Here is a 15,280-nt window from a genome sequence, read left to right as displayed (position 1 = left end):
ACAGGCACAAACACCTGCGTGGATTTGCGAAAGGGCTTGGTGCGCTCCAAATAGAACGCCAGCGCTCGACGCACATCCAGAGTGTGCAAGCTGCGGTGACTCAGGTCCGTATGGGGTTTCAGAAAGAACACTGGCAGACAAATGTCCTTGCCCAAATGGAATTGGGAGACCACCTTAGGGAGGAACTTGGGGTGCAGCCAGAGCTGCACCTTCTCCTTGTGAAATATTGTCTACGGAGGCTCAGAGGTGAGGGCCCTCAGTTCGGACACCCTTCTGGCCGAGGTAATGGCAACCAGAAATGCCACCTTCCAGGAAAGATGCAGGAGGGAACAGGAAGCGAGGGGCTCGAAAGGGGCTCCCATATGTTTAGAGAGGACCAGGTTCCATGGAGGGGACTGGTGGGCGGGAGTACGGGAACACCCTCTCCAACCCTTTAAGGAACCGTCCCACCATTGGGTGGGAAAACACCGAGCCCCCCGAGAACCCCGGATGGAAGGCGGAGATGGCCACCAGGTGCACTCTGAGTGAGGACGGGGCTAGCCCTTGCTGCTTGAGGTGCAGGAGGTACTCCAGGATGGTCTGCACTGGGGCCTGGCACGGCTGCATCTGTCGGCGTTCACACCAACACAAGAACCTTTTCCACTTGGCCATATAGGCCACCCGGTAGAGGGCTTTCTACTGCCAAGCAGAATCAGTCGCACTGGAAGGGAGCACTGGCTCTCCAGGGCGTTTAGCCACAGAGCCTCCACGCCATCAGGTGCAGTGACTATAGGTCGGGGTGGAGAAGCCGCCCGCCGTTCTGTGTAATGAGGTCCCGGTGTAGGGGCAGGATTACTGGGGCCTCCACCGACAGCTCTAGGAGCGATGTGTACCAGTGCTGGCAGGCCCAGGCTGGGGCCATAAGGATCACCGTTGCCCTGTCCCTGCACACCTTGAGTAGAACCTTGTGCACCAAGGGAGTGGGGGGAAGCCTCGGACGGTAAGAAGGAACTGGAGGGGGTTGGGCCGGTGGGGGTATATATGCACAGTGGCGCCACTCAGGGGTCCCCACCGGGAGCCTCTAAGGGAAAAAGTTTCCGATGCTTGTGCACGCAGCGCGCGCACACTTAATGTGGAATGGACGTGAATAAGCACTTGAAGAAGAATACAGTCGACCAGTGTCCTGGGAGAGGAGCTGAGGAGTGACTGGAAGATTTATCACTGAGCAAAGAGCAAGGCGAAAAGAGGTAGGGAAACCATCCCTGCCTCAACCATATCAGGGCTATTACGATAACTCTGGTCTTGTCCTATCTGATTTTGTTCACCACTTTGACAGCCAGAGATGTCAGGGGAAACACACAAACCAGCTTTTTCGTCCAAGTGAGGAGGAAGGCATCACCCAAGAAATTGAGACCTAAACCCCTCCTTGTACAGAACAGATGGCATTTTTTTGTTCACAGTTGTGGGGAAGAGGTCCACTTCTGGAAATCCCCCAAACTGCAAAATGCTGACCAGAACCTGGGAATCAGCCTCCCATTCGTAGTCTTGGGAAGAAATCTGCCAAGAGCATTGGCTGTAACATTTTGTCTACCCGGGAGATATATTGCTGAAGTTCTTACGCAATGGTTTATGCACCAGTTCCATAACCTTATTGCTTCAGCACAGAGGGAGTGGGATCTCTCTCCTCCCTGCTGACTGATACAGAACACGAAGGCCACGTTGTCGGTTATGACTCTATAGACCTGTGTCTGATGAGAGGCAGAAAACTAAGGCAAGCATTTCTGACCACTCTGAGCTCCAACAGGTTGATACGGAGGGTGGATTCTTGGGATGACCAGCTGCCCAGTACTGTCAGTTAGCCATCCCTCCCACCCCCTCCTAAAAGAGATGCATCTGTGGTTACAGTTACCGTTGGTATCAGTTGGAGAAAGGGGATTCCTGACCCTACATTGTGATGAACCTTTTCCCACCAGTACAGGGAGCATTTGGCCTGCTGAGGAGCTGACACCTTTTTGTCTAGGCTGTGTCTGTTTGATGACTAATCTGAACTGAGCTGCCCCTGGGAACAGCAAAGGCATAATCTCCTATCTTCTGTCACAAAAGTGCAAGCTGCCATGCGACCTAGAAGCGGGAAGACAGTTTCTGACTAAAAGTGGAGGCTCCCTTGAATAATTCTGACATAGTTTGATAGTGTTATGAATCTGTCCACGGGAAGGAAGGCCCTGAATGCCAAGTAATTCAGGAATGCTTCTATAAATTGTATGTTCTGAATGGGAGTCAGTGTGGATTTTCCCATATTCAATTAAAGACTCAAGTTCAAGAACAGAGAAAGTGCTTTCCGTGTGGCAGACAACACTTCGTGGTGTGGCTGACCCTTGAGCAACCCATCGTAGGGGTACAGGAATAGCAGGATTGCCTGACAACACAGATAGGCAGCCACCACCAACAGAACCTTTGAAAACACTCTCGGAGTCCAGGAGGGACCAAATGGGAGTACCTGGTACTGAAATTGATCTTGGCCTATGACACAATACAGGAACCTTCTGTGGGATAGGTTTATTGCTGTATGGACGTTTGCGTCTTGAAGGCTGAGAGCCAAAATACAATCCCCTGAATCTAGGAATGATAGATGCCAGAGAGTCACCTTCTGGAACTTCTGAGACCTCACAAATTTGTTTAGAAGTCCTAGATCTAAGATTGATCTCCACCCTCCATTTTTCTTTGGCATGCAGAAGAACCTCAAGTTGAAGCCCCATCTCCTGTGCTGAGCAGGGACCGACTCTGTCACTCCTAAATGAAGAAGGGAGTTTATTTCCTATCTTAGCAAGAACTTGTGAGAAGGGCCCTTGAAGATGGACAGGGAAGGAGAACAAGGCGGAGGGAGGGAGCTAAAATGGATGGTGTAGCCCAATGATATTATTTCCAGCAACCATTTGTCCGAGGTGATGTGCTCCCATGCTTGTCAGAAATGGGAAAGTCGTTTCCCAAATGGAGGGAAGTGGGCTAATTGTTACAGCTGACAGAAAGAGAGGAGAGAGTCCAAATCCAGGATCACCTGGTTAAAACTGACACTTCAGAGATGAAGCCTGCTCAGGTAGGTTAAAGGATCTTTTTCTCTTGATCCTATGTCTCTTTTTAGGAGACTCCATCAGTCTCTGAAAACCAGAGAATTGCAATGGGCAGGATTTTGGCTGTGTGAGAGCTACTTAATTGTCTTTTGTTTGCAGGAGCCTAAGAAATGTAATGCATCCCTGGAGTCTTTAAGAGTATTCAATGACTCATTGGTATTCTCCGCAAACAACTTCAGACCATCAAATGAGAGATCCTTTACCACATTCTGGACTTCTCTGGGGAAACCAGGGGAAACTACTTTAGCCAGGATGCCCTGTGCATCACCACTCTGTAGAGATGGAATTGGCCTCAGTAACTGCACCATCAAGAGCTGCCTGAAGAGATATCCTGGTCACTAACTGTGTCAGCAGTGGTAGCCTGAAATTGTTCCCTTTGGTCTGCAGGAAGGTACTGAATAAAGGAGCAAAATTTTGCATAATTTGTAAAGTTGTATTTGGCCATCAGTGACTGGTAATTTGCAATGTGGAATTGTAGAGTTGCTGATGAATACAATTTTCTCCCCAGAAGGTCCAGAAGCTTCTGGTCTCTGTCATATAGGGTAGATTATAATGATGTTGTTTTTCCCTTTTGTTTACCCCATCAACCTCTAGAGTGAAAAAATAGGAACTCAAGAATCCTTGGTGGGAACATAATACTTTTTACTGGCTCTCTTATGCATGGGTTTTACTGTAGCGGGGGTCTGCCAAATAGTTTTCAGAGGTTCCACCAGTGCCTTGTTGATAGGAAGGGCAACTCTGGATGGCATTGCAGAATGAAGAATATCCAACCACTTGTGTTGGGATTCTCTGACCTCCTCAAGAGGTATTTGTAGGCAGTCTGTCACCCATTTAATGAGGACCTGAAACTGCCAAAAATCATCAGCCAGAGATGGAGGAGGAAGCATTACTGCCTCACCTGGTGAAGATGATGAAGTGGTACTCTGAGGGGTTGCTTCTTTATCCACCCTAGTCTCTTGATCCGTGAACATCTTATTCCTTTTGCTGAGGAGGAGAAAGTTGATGCAAGAGAGTTGGGGCCCTGGAGAACTGCAGATAATAAGCTGTCCAGGGATCCCAATATGACCATTGAGGACCATGTGCAGGAGGGGGTGAAATCCAGGGCTGCTCCCACCAGGAGTTATGAGTTCCCCCTTCTCTTTGAGAAAGGGGGTTTGTATATGGGTACACGGGAGAACCTGAACAGAGGTTGATGACACTGAAGGGAGGTCTCCATCATCGTCCTCTTCTTCTAAAGAGGGAGCTCTGACAGAAAAGGGAGGTGACAGTTCCAGGGACATACAAGGGCTGGAGACCGAGAGGTTCTCAGAACTGGGAGATACTCGGTAGTACCTGCTAGCAATGGAGTCACTGGTTCAGCAGTCACCAATATATCCTTCAGACACTTAAAATCTTGCGGCACCGAGTGGAGCTGCAGCGCTGAGTGGAGCTGCAGCACCGATGTATCGGTAAGCTTGTCTCTGCAGGACTGTACTGCTGGTTCTGAGCACTTAACAGGCGGTGCTCATGTAGATGGAGGCTTAGTCTTATACGGTACCAAAGAGCTCAATAAGAATAGTGAAGGAGGTTAAGTCCAATGGTACTGAGCTTCTGTGTTTGCTCTGACCATCTCCACTAGATGTTCTGGAGCCTTCTTGGAGCCATGTGTACTCTTAGAACTGTAAGATTTTCCCGCCTTGCTGGTGCTGGAGCCTCTATGGTACCGAGCCTTGAGGACGAACTCTTTGAGGCTGATGACCTGGTCGGAAAGCGAGGCCTTTTTGAGGTGGTACCTTAAGAAGGGATTTAGAAGTCCTCTTCTTAGGACCTTTAGAGGAGGTCTCTGAGGCTTTCCCCTTTCTAGGATAGTGTTACGTCAAGGTCACAGGGGCACCAGAGACCCCTGGGGAGTGATGTACAGGGGAGTTCTCTGACCTGGCTCCAAACAGGGTGAAAGGAGCACTCCATCATTAAGATGGAGCTTGATTTCCCTGTTCTTCTGTGCCTCGGACTTGAGGGCTAAATAGCAGTGACACTTCTGTGGGACGTGTGACTCTCCCAGACAGCAAACGTACTTAGCGGGTCCACTGCTGACAGGGATAGCCTCTCTACATGTGAGGCAACATTTAAACCTCAGTGAGCTGGACACCCCCCCTCACAGGGAGGATTTCTCCAGAGGAATTAAAACAATATTTCAATAACTAGTAATTAACTACTACTACTTAAAAAAAAACAACCCTAACTGAACTAAACTAAGGAGAATGAACTCAGCAACCAGCTGAGACACTCGCAATACTTAAGCTCCATCTCAGACAGAGGCGTTTGAGAAGGATGGTTCGCCTATGCAGCCTGATAGAGCTTCGGTGTGGGGCATAAGGATACCAGCAGCGCATGTGTGAGCCAAACGGACACTGCTAATGACAATCTCCGATCAAAGGTACATGGGATACATGTGCACCTGAAGTGGAGCACCCAAAGGGATACTACTCAAAGAATTAGTATTACATACATAGAAACTTCAACTAGTTGAAAGCTAATGCTCAAATAAATTTATTAGTCTCTAAGGTGCCACAAGTACTCCTTTTCTTTTTGCGGATACAGACTAATACGGCTGCTACTCTGAAACTAGTTTTAAATACTTTGAGCTGGTCTGTCAGTGTAGTAGCTGCTGGAAGGGGATCTGAGTTAGTCTTTTGCTTCTGAGCAATAGGGGGTCACAGTGCTGCAGAGACTGAAGGCTCAGCTCATGTTTCACTCATCACTTTCGCTGATTCACATAAGGTGAAGCAGTGAGTGATGGCATCTAGCTTTGCTCTACCAGAGGGGTGGTTATAATAGCAGGGATCTGAGTTTGTGGGGGAAAAGGTTGGGTATATCCTTGAAGCAGTGAAGACCCTGTACCCATTTCTAAAAAGAGAGTTTAATATTTTTAGAAACATTCCTTTTTTTCTTTTTTTAAAAAAGGTGCCAAGTTTACTTTACAAGACTGACCAAAAACCAGTCTTACAAATATAGTATTTCTGGATTATGCCCTGTCTCAGCACTATAAAACTTTAAACATTCTGTTCAGTTCATAAAGACACACTGGAACTCACTTATAGTTAATTTAATGAGTCTGAAATGTCTCAGTGCATCTCAATATGCAAACTGCTACTCTAGTTTTAGTGAACCACTACACAGAATGAATTTGTTCTATGGAAAAAAATGAATTTGATCTAAGAAGTTTCCATTGCACATGTACGACCACCTCCACATATTTGGTTTGACGTCCACAGGATAACTTGCAGAGCATCTTTGACTTTCTCACCTGTACTTTGCCCATGAATCCAGTTTCACCAGGACTATTCCTAGTATCCAAGCCTCTTACCAACTTTCATATGCCAACTTTAAAAACAAACAAACCATCCAACCCAAACACTACCTGCCAGAAAAGTGTTTCTTACTCTCTTCAAAATGAGAGGCACAAAATGAGAAATTAACTCCAAAATTACACTGGTCTGAGGCCCACAAAATAAGCTCTGGGCCAGGGAAAGGTTTATGGCCTAATAGCCTGTGATCCATTAGGGGCCTAAATAGGAGAGATTCACAGTTTCTTACAGTGAAAAAGCACTTGCATCTAGCTTTGGTAGGTTATATGATATCTGACATTGAAATGCTGACATTATTTTTGAGAAGTTGGAGAAAATTTTAAAAATGTAATGGGTTTTTTTCTTCTTCTTTCCTTGAGGCCTGAACAGTTTGAGTTGTGATAGCCTGGCTTAAGAAGTTGAAGGTTACAAAAATAGAAGCAGTTAAAATAACAAGAATATTTCTAAGACATCTGGCAAAATACATGATGAGTTTGTGTGCTCAGATAAGGGGTTTACATGCAAAAACAACTAGTTATACACACAAAAATACAAGCACAAATTCAGAAGCCACTTCTGAACATTTATTTTTAATGTGTGTATAAATCCAACACAATTACAATACAAGGCTCAATCCCACTAAGAATTATGCACATTCTTAACTTTACGTACATGAACAGAGTTCCACTGACTACTCCCCCATGGGACTATTCATGTATTTAGAGTTAAGAAGGTACGTAAATATTTGCAGAATTAGGCCAGACTCCTCCCTAACGAGCATGTGCATTCCTAAATTTGCTGTGGGAAGAGAAATGATCAGGCAAAACACAAGCTTTTTTTTTTTTTTAATCTGGAAATTAAATGCAAAATAACTTTAATAATAAGGTTGTATAGTTAAAGTCACAAGAGTCACGAAATGCAAAGTTTAATGATACTGTTGAAATCTTAACTAGGATGCTAATAATATGTAGTATTATCTAGTCCTATTTTTCAGGTTACAATAGGTAGCTTAATGTGTTACCATTTATGACCACTAGAACTTCTGCATTTCTTGACTTTGAGATTTAAATTTTTCAGTTTGACGGTTGCATTAATAGTTTTTCCCTTTATTATTACAAGATGCCAGCCAGATGCATTAATAGACTGAACTGTTAAGTCTCCCAAGCGCCTTATTAAATTTGCAGTTCTGAACTCAAGTCTGCTGGTGCACCAATTGTGATCGATCACAGGTGATCCAGAGATATTCAGCAACATTTTTACATCTAGGTTATTGATGGATTGCCATACTAAGAAGCAGGACTGAATGTTTGATAATTCCTTGGTCTTATAACTACCATAAAATACTGGCACAATGTTCTACTGTGTTTGACTATGCATTCTGAGTAACTGATGTAGCTTCAATAACCCATGCATAACAGAACACAGAGCTTATAGTTACTATATATTCATGCTGGCTGATCCAACATTAAGACAAAAAAAATTAACTGTAATACCTCATCAGGACATCCATCTGGTCTTGGCAGCCGTCCATTGTTCTTTAAAAGCTCTATCAAATGGAATACAATCATCTGCCCTTGTTTATCATTACCAATCATGCGCATGAATTCCTGAAACACAAAGCCAACTTTTAGTCATGTAAAAACAAATTATACTTTGTACCACTTTGAAGTGATTTTTTTTAAAAAAAAATCTATGACCAATAGAGTTAAGGATTCTAAGAAGGAAATCTTTAAATATATCAGGAACAAGTAAAGTCATTGCAATGGACTAAGTCTGAAACTAGACAGGGGTAGTAATTATGATGCAGATAAGGCAGAAATATTCAATAAATATTTCTGTTCTGTATTCAGAAAGAACCAGGATGATGTTTTCATATCTTAGAGTGACAATGAAATACTTTTTATTCCATCAGTAACTAGGGATGATATTAAACAGCAACTATTTAAAGTTAAACATTTTTAAATTTAAAGACAGTGTGCAGCCAAGAGTTTTGGCTGAGGATCTCTCTGAAGGATTAATGTTATATTTTAACAAATATTGGAACACCGGAGAAGTTCCAGAGGACTGGAAGATGGTTAATGTCATGCTGATATTTAAATAAGGTAAAACAGGATGACTAAGGTCATTATAGGCTAGTTAGCTTGACATCAACCCCAAGCAAAATCATGGAAAGGCTCATATGGGACATAATCAGTAAAGAATTTAAAGGATAGTAGCATAATTAATGACAGTCAACATGGTTTTACAGAAAATAGGTCTCGTCAAACACATCTAACAGTTTTTTGACTAAATCACGTGGTTGTTAAAGGTAAATGTGTTGACATAACAGACAAACTTCTGTAAGGCATCTGGTTTAGTTGCGCATGATGTTCTGACAAAAAATTAGCACTACACAAAATCAACGTAGCCTAAATAAATGGATTAAAAGCTGGTTAACTGATAGACTGCAAAAATTAATTGTAAATGGGGAACTAATCCAAGAGAGGAGTTTTTGGTGGGCTCCTATAGGGATCTGTGCACAGCCCACTGCTATTTAATCTCTTTATTGATGATTGAAAGAAAATATAAAATTATTGCTGGTAAAATTTGTAGATGACACAAAAGTTGGGGAATGGGTAAATAATGATGGGGACAGTTATAAATCCAACCTGGATTGCTTGGTAAGGTGGACTCATGTGAACACCATATATTTTAAACACAACCAAACATAAGGTCATACCATCTAGAAACAAAGAATACAGGTCATATTTATAAGATGAGGTACTGTATCATGGAAAGCAGTGACTCTGAAAAAGGATTTAAGGGGTCATGGTAGGCAACCAATAGAACATGAGCTCCCAGTGTAATGCTGTAGCTAAGAAGGGTCTTAGAAATAGTTGCAAACAGCATTAAGATGTGTCAGTCATACTTGAGGCTTTAGTATGGGAAAGTCTGACATCTGAGTATTTTAAAACTGTTTCATACAGTTATGAACCCTAGTATTGCTACAGCTTTTACAGATGTCAGATAATTTTTTACCCCTAATTAACATTTTATGCCTTGGTACTAGTGGTTTTCCGTATCATTCATCCTATAACTGTATGCTGTGCTACGAAAATCCAATTCTCAGCATAAAAGGAACAGTAAATAACTATAGATTTAGATCTATGTACGGTCTAAATCTTTAGTTAAGATCAAGAGAGAAGGCACTCCAGAAACCTGTAACTATGCACTGACCGCTGGAGGGCTTTTGCTCTTTTCAATATATGTGAAGAGTTCATACAGGACCACTCCAAAGCTCCACACGTCAGAGGCCACAGAAAACTTGCTCTCGGTCAGCGATTCTGGAGCATACCTGTATCAAAAAGTCATGGGAATCAGCAGCAAAGTTAATATGGAAGGGAAAAAGGGACGTTATTCTGCACCTTTCTTATTTTTAGAATTAAGGCATCTTAATTTGATAAACCTAAAACATGTCATAAGAAAATCTACTTATTACATGTTTACAGACATGAATACCTCTGCATTTTATTACATTACCATCACTTGAATCTATACTTTATTTTACTTTTTAAAAAAATATTTAAATCTTCCTGATTTCTGTTTCTACAGCGGTGTACTCAGAACAGTTTATCATAACTGCCTTACTTATACAATATGATGAACAATACAAAAAACCCTCTCGTGTGAAGAACCTGACCCAAAGCCCATTCAAGTCAATGAGTGTCTTTCCATCAACAACATTGTGCTTTGGCTCATGCCAACTGACTGTGTTCTCATATAAGCCCTCCTGTCCCAGTACTCAAGAATCTAATATCTATGTATGTTGAACACTATATTCTCAACTCTCTTCTTTAGAGTATAACATTTCTAGAGTGCTTAAAGCGGACAAGTACTGCTCATGTAAATAGCATGCACTCTGCTCCCGAATACAAGTAAATTAAGCTCTTTCACATAAACATGCATCTATTTTAGGATTTCCTATGGTCCCCAGCTCCATAGTATTGTAATGTCTACACAGAGTCTTCTCTTTTCCCTTCCCTAGTTAAAAGGAGAGACTGCTTCTAGATTTTTTTTTTTTAAGCATCTGCTTATTACAGAAAAGTGTTATCAAAGAGGAGGATTTTGCGGCGTGTCCTGAAGACTCTGGATAATTTGGACCTACTCTGGAAACTCATCCCTCACCTGAACTTTACCTTCTTCTCTCACCATCCAGGGAGAAACTCTGCTGAATGTGGTCAGAAGACATGGACCTTGGTATGCAAGAGGCTGTCTAAGATATCAGGCAGGCAGATGTGAATGATCAACCTACAGGTACCTCAAAGGCTGAAAACTTTAAAGCCATGTGAGAACTTCTATCTGGTTATATACAAGAAGTGCAAATCCAGGAGGGAGAGTCCACTGAGACAGGTTACTTTGGAGAATACTCTTCACATTTCTTTAAACTTCTCAACCTTTCAGCACCTTTGCTGATAATATTAGAGAATTTAAAAAAAAAAAACAGCTGGAATACACAGATAATTATTAATTTCATGAGAGCAGCTTGAAAACATCCACATTTACAGATTTCTATACAGTAACTAAAATCATGTACGTGACTTTTTATGCGGAGCCACAGCTATGAACTTTGGCTTTTAGACTCCACAATAAGCAAAAATATTAGCATATTGCAGCGCAATAAAATCCAGCTCTCTGCACTACAAACACCCGGTCTTGTTTCATGAAGCAAATGGAAACTCACCAAAATATAGGGCTTTCTCCAGGCTCTTTTACTTTGTAGTATTCTTTGTCTTGTGGCAGGACTTTTGTCAGTCCAAAGTCCCCAATTTTAACTCTGTTCTCATTCTCCACTAAGATGTTTCTCGTTGCTAGATCCCGGTGAATGTATCTTTTTGTGCCCAGATACTCCATGCCCTAAGTGTAAAGATAATACACAAATTAAATAATTGTTATTAAAATTCAATAGAGATAAAGGGCCAAATTTAGCACTGGCATAAGTGGCTGTAATTTCATCAACTTAAATGCAATCTTATTTGTCTATGGCAGTGGTGAATTTGGTTCAGAGTTTAAACCAAATACAGGAATAATAGCAACCTTTTTTGTCTGAATGCCTATCTTTTTTGGAGAGAGCTTCTTAATGCTTCAAGGTGCAGTAAACTTCCTTAGCCGAGGGGAGCTGGATTGGACCCTCCTCTGAGCCCATCAACATTACTCCTAGCTTACTGAGAAGGGCAACTCCTGTATCTCCCTCTCCAGGCCAAACATGCTGTGCTGGCAGACCTGCAGCCATTAGCCCAGGGAGAATGAAAGCCAGGTTACGTTTCTTGCACCATAACACGAAGTGCCAACCAAGCCAGCCCTGTTTGACTGCCAATCTTGGCTTTGCTTCCCCTTCTCTCCTTTGCTTGCTCTACCCAGCTCTATTTCATCATCCTTTTTGATCCCTACAACCTGTGTGATCTTCCTCGCGCCCCCACCAGCACTCACCCTCACAAACATTCACTCTCATACTCTGAGTAGGGACAACTTATGACCAGCGCTGCATTGAAGAAGACCTCCTTTCTGCTGTTTCTGCTCCCCAGATGTCAAACATCCTACAGGAGCAAGCAGTTTGGCTATGGTGACTATTCCTTTTGTCACGGCTGAAACAGGAGAGGGGGGAACATGGGCATAGTTCGGAGGGAGGATGGGTGAGCATTGCCCCTCCACCCCAACTGCAAGCCTCAGACACACGCATAATTTGCCCCTCCACTCATAGCCCCATTGGCCTGACTAAAAATGCCCCCCAAAAAAATACAGAAGTCAAACTATGCCTATGGGATGGGAACCAGCTATAGTCTTTTATGGTAACTAAAGAGAAAATCCTGTTTGGGCAGCTGTACCTGGTGGGAAGGAGTCGACACAGCACAGCGTGGTTTAGAAGCTGACCAATTCCAATGTATAACAGTTTGGAAACATTAAGCAAGCCAGCTGTTCAATGACTCCACAAGAATCCTTTCCTTTCCTTCAATGCATCTAAAAACCAGCAAGCGTTGTTCATCGAAATTTTGGCTGCTGACCAAACATTTTGGCATAAAATTTTTCCTTGCCATTGCAGGGGCCTCTCTGCCTGTGGCACATAATACTCCTGTGGGCTGTAATACTTTTGTCTAATCTTGGTTGTTGGGTGTAATATGTGGGTGCTGAGCGGTGCTGGAGGTGTGTGATATGCAGGAAGTCAGACTAGATGATCTGGTGGTCCCTTCTGGCCTTAACGGTAGGACTCTAAAAAACTAAACCTATGGTGCAAGAGGAATAATGTTTTGAGGATGAGCACCTCAGAGGTAGCAGGTCCAGGGCCAGATTTACACCTATGCGCCCCAGACTTCTGTCAATCTTTTTGAACAGATTTTTCCTCATTTTCTTTATACCACTAGATGGCACCATTGTGTGTCAATACTTTGCTGCCAGGCAGAAGGATGGCCTGATGCCCTCAGATGCAAGCTCTTAATGCCTCTCTGTGGATGGCACATTAACAATGTTAGAGCAGCACTTTTGCCCTAAAAATCCATATATGCCCCTTCCATGACATGCCTAGTTTCCATCACAAGACCTGACATCGCTCTCAAATCCAGGCTTCTTCCATGGCTGTCCTGATTCCTCAGTTGGGCCACTGGACTGGGAAACTGGTATGGTTTCAGAATACCACCTTTGGAGCTATTTCCCTATGTTTCAGACACTGTAAATGGAAATGCTATCCTCCTCTACCTCTAAGCTTTCAGCTGAAAACAACCCCATGGTTTATAATTTATAAAATGCACAAGAGATTGATTTATTTGAATCAGAGCTGTCATAAGGGCCTAGTATTTATTTGCCATGTAACACCACATGGTATATATTTGTCCAACCGTATGTCCCTTTTATTTCCATTAATTTTAATGGGAGTCATGCACATATTGAGAGGAAAGCATGGGCGGCAGTATATTACTCTGCCAAAGGGAACCTGAATCCAATGTCTCCACTATTTTTTAGCTTCCCTCAAGACAGAAAGCATCTAGAAAAAAAATATGTCATTGGTGACAAGATCCAGCATTATATAAATCCATTGAAATTTCAGCAGGAAATAAACAGAAAAGGACAAGGAGATGCAGTTTTGAAAACTCAAGACCAACGTTTACAAAAAATGAAATAACTCCTTGGATCTCTTAATGGAATACACTTTTAGACCAAAAGAACAGATGCATAAATGAAAACAGCAAGTACAAAATCTCACCCCAGAACAGTAACTTTGCCTACAGTGATTAGCTCCAATCTTTTTCCTAATTAGAAGACAGAGTCAGTAAAGTAAGATTTCTGTGGCATCTATCTCAACAACATGTTTTAGTCAGAGCCAGCTTCTGTATTCTGGCCAGGGCTTCAAAATAATTTGTGCCACCACTCTCCACCCCCGAAACATCCACGACCATAATACCCATGAGCCAAAGGGCTGCCTTTAAGAGCTGAGGAAGGGTTAGAGAGAATTCTCAGATACATTCCAAAGTTTAACTCATTTTACGTAAAAAGCATGTGTGTGGGTGAATCTATAGGTCCCACCAGCTTCCTGCTGCAGAAGTGGAGCCTTGATCCCAAGTGCTTGTTCTTTTCAACCTAATAATTGTCTTATATCAGCTATATTTGCAAAGTTCTCTCTGCAAGAGAACTGGCTAGAAGTTTAATTTAAAAAAAAAAAAAAAGAAAAAGCAAAGATTCTCCTTTACATTTCTAGTTGCCCCCAAATCCAAGGGGCTCAAAGCTGGGCTCTGTAGGGCCTGACAGGCCAGTTTTGACTGCAATGCTACTGTGTACATCATTTGTTGCTTGCTCAATCTGGGCTCTTGAAGAGTTTAAATTAAATTTAAGTATAAAGGAAAAATATTCAGACTTCAAAAAACGACAAATGGCTCCAAAGCTAGTTCAGGAGACAGCAAAAGTGTATCAAGAACTTCCCAAAGCAGGATCCAGAGGCGGGAAACTCACCCAGGGCCAGTCCCCTCCCTGTTCCGGTACCTCGCAGCACTTTGCAGAACTGCACACAGATTCCTACACTTTGCCACCACACAACTAGCTCCTGATGCACTAACTGGCACCTATAGAAGCATCCTCATTAGTTACAAGAAGAGCTGCCTCTGGGAGTGCTGATTTTCATAGCAGAGGACTTGTAAAGTGTCAACTACAAGCCATGGGGCTTAGGAAATAACGGGATGGAGAAAAGGGAGTGACAGAAGAGATGGCAGGGGAGCAAAGAAACATGGCTTAAAATATTGATGTGAGAAAAGATCAGAAAAGGGGGAGGAATTTACATTTAAATCACTGACGTGGGGAAGAAAGACTTTTAAAAAGTCTTCTTTAAAAAATCAATAGGAAGAAATGTGGAGCAAAAAAATAAGGGGAGATTTTAAAATGTCAAAAAACTCAAAGACAGAAAGAGGCAGAAGAAGAGAGGGGGGAAAGAGGGCTCATGAAGAGGAAGATATGAGGATTTCTCCCATCCCATATTTCATGGCCATAGCATGGTACAGTATTTCAGACAGTAACTACTTAGTGTCTCAGTAGTTCAAAGCTGAATATATTTACCAAACAAAGTAACAACTACAAAAAAATCCTCTCAAAAGGAGTGACTTAAAAGAGTCTTTTGAACAACCTTAAGGCCTCTTCCTGTTACTGAACAGAAAAGTTCAGAGCAACAACAAAATCCTGCAGGTAAGAATAAAAAAGTGAAACTGACATTTAACCATAGCTAAATCTGCAGGAGTACAACTGGTGGCATAGTACTCACAGCTAAAAACTAGTCACAGAAGAATCTGGATGCATATATAGGAACATTCACATACACTACAATTCTTATACAAG

General features: G+C 42.6%; 1 protein-coding gene and 1 long non-coding RNA gene across 9 annotated transcripts in view; one reads left to right on the top strand and one right to left on the bottom strand.

Moving 5' to 3' along the window:
- The window catches only part of LOC142072208 (uncharacterized), a 630,664-nt gene that overhangs the window by 173,308 nt on the left and 442,076 nt on the right, over positions 1-15,280 (top strand). The gene's annotated exons all lie outside the window — the stretch shown is intronic.
- The window catches only part of JAK2 (Janus kinase 2), a 190,596-nt gene that overhangs the window by 42,023 nt on the left and 133,293 nt on the right, over positions 1-15,280 (bottom strand). For all 8 annotated transcript variants that reach the window (XR_012668609.1, XM_048850409.2, XM_048850403.2 and 5 more), the window contains exons 21-23: positions 11,154-11,326; positions 9,650-9,767; positions 7,927-8,040 (exon numbers count right to left, since the gene is read on the bottom strand). Coding sequence is in view for 7 of the 8 variants with exons in the window: in XM_048850409.2 (XP_048706366.1) it covers positions 7,927-8,040; positions 9,650-9,767; positions 11,154-11,326 (405 nt within the window). In the remaining variant the exon portion in view is untranslated. The remainder of the gene's footprint in view (positions 1-7,926; positions 8,041-9,649; positions 9,768-11,153; positions 11,327-15,280) is intronic.

This window comes from Caretta caretta, chromosome 5, assembly GCF_965140235.1.
Source record: "Caretta caretta isolate rCarCar2 chromosome 5, rCarCar1.hap1, whole genome shotgun sequence".
In the NCBI taxonomy this organism is placed as follows: Eukaryota; Metazoa; Chordata; order Testudines; family Cheloniidae; genus Caretta; species Caretta caretta.
The sequence above is the reverse complement of the archived record's forward strand: the minus strand, read 5'-3'. Positions and strand labels throughout refer to the sequence as shown.